At 54.5% G+C, this 1,848-nt stretch overlaps 1 protein-coding gene across 1 annotated transcript; it reads left to right on the top strand.

Moving 5' to 3' along the window:
• Nucleotides 1-1,527: 1,527 nt before the first annotated feature.
• On the top strand, nucleotides 1,528-1,846 carry MPC1L (mitochondrial pyruvate carrier 1-like; the record flags this gene model as incomplete). The annotated part of the gene is made up of 1 exon (XM_006752813.2): nucleotides 1,528-1,846. A coding segment is annotated over exon 1 (282 nt), but the record flags the coding sequence as incomplete, so codon positions are not given.
• Nucleotides 1,847-1,848: the final 2 nt, after the last annotated feature.

Below are 1,848 nucleotides of genomic sequence, written 5' to 3'. Positions count from 1 at the left end.
ACTACATATAGTTACAGTATTGACTATATTCCCTAAGCCAACTGTGGGCAAACTACGGCCCGCAGGCCGGATCCGGCCCGTTTGAAATGAATAAAACTAAAAAAAAAAAAAAAGACTGTACCCTTTTATGTAATGATGTTTACTTTGAATTTATATTAGTTCACACAAACACTCCATCCATGCTTTTGTTCCCGCCCTCCAGTCCAGTTTAAGACCCCATTGTGGCCCTCGAGTCAAAAAGTTTGCCCACCCCTGCTGTAGACCTATTCTAGATTAAGGAAGATTAAAAGATTAATCTAATAACTAAATGTGAATCTTGCTTAGATCCTAGATCTCCCCGCTCTCCAATAAGAAAAAAACAACAGCCATATCCTGGCCGGTGTGGCTCAGTGGCTGAGTATCAACCTATGAGCCAGGTCAGGGTTCGATTCCCGCTCAGGGCACAGGCCGGGGTTATGGGCTGGATCCCCAGTGTGGGGCGTGCAGGAGGCAGCCGATCATGCTTCTCTCTCATCATGGGTGCTTCTATCTCTCTCTCTCCCTCTCCCTTCCTCTCTGAGATCAATAAAATCATTAAAAATAAATAAAATCTAAAAACAGCCATAAAACTGTGAGAGTTCAATATGCACTGCGCAGTAAAGTACTATACTAAATGTTAAGCGTCTGACCAGATTATTGTATTGTGGTTAAGTTAGGAGAATGTCCTTGTTAGGAGCCAGTTCTGGGATATTTCGGGGTGACCTGTAACTATGTCTGCAAGCAACACTCCGGCAAATTGTGTACGGACTACAATGTTTACCTGGTTGAAGAATTTCGTATCAGCTTCCAGTCAACGCTCTCCACAAACTGAACGAGCCAAGTTTCGTCTGTATGGCTGAGGCCACACGGGCAGCCACGTTGTCACCTTCCTGGGGCTGATGGAGCCTTGAGAGTTTTAAGCGGCCACAGCTCAGTGCGGGCCAGCGATGGGCTCTGGTTCCACCTTTGCTCAAGGGGCACCCACGCGCCTTCTGCACACCTCCGTGGTCACGTGAAGGCAGGGCTCCCACAGGCAACACACAGCAGCAGCACGTGCTGTTCGACGTGCTTCACGGCAGTCGCATTACGGAGTGCGAAGCTGCGCCCCTGTCCGGCACTGCACGCCTGTACAGCGGCACGTGCTGTCTGCCTTGCTTTACGGCAATCGCTGGAGACGGGAAAGCGAGCACACACACAGCAGTGGCACGTGCTGCCTTGCTTTACGGCAGTTGCTGGAGACCGGAAAGCGAGCACACACACACAGCAGTGGCACGTGCTGCCTTGCTTTACGGCAGTTGCTGGAGACCGGAAAGCGAGCACACACACACAGCAGTGGCACGTGCTGCCTTGCTTTACGGCAGTCGCTGGAGGCGCGAAAGCGAGGCCACGATCCCGCCCCCAGAGGCGCGCACTCGACAGCGGCCTGTGCTGTGTGTTGCACTTTACGCCAGCCCGGCTGAGGCGCGGTCTCCATGCCCACGTGATTGTGAGCTGGCTGGGCATCCATTGGCGTCGGTGCTCCCACTGCTCCGTGACCCCGGCGGCGATGGCGGCGGCGCTGTGGCGCAAGGCGTTGGACTACGTGAAGAACAAGGAGTTCCGCGACTACGTGACCAGCACGCACTTTTGGGGTCCCCTGGCCAACTGGGGCCTGCCGCTGGCCGCCTTTCAGGACAGGAAGGCCTCCCCGGAGATCATCAGCGGCCGCATGACCGTGGCGCTCATCTTCTACTCACTGGCCTTCATGCGCTTCGCCCACCGCGTGCAGCCCCGCAACCGGCTGCTCATGGCGTGTCATGGCGCCAACGTGATGGCGCAGAGCGTGCAGGG

Source organism: Myotis davidii, unplaced genomic scaffold, assembly GCF_000327345.1.
Source record: "Myotis davidii unplaced genomic scaffold, ASM32734v1 scaffold530, whole genome shotgun sequence".
Lineage (NCBI taxonomy): Eukaryota > Metazoa > Chordata > Mammalia > Chiroptera > Vespertilionidae > Myotis > Myotis davidii.
This window is presented reverse-complemented; position numbering and strand designations above follow the sequence as displayed.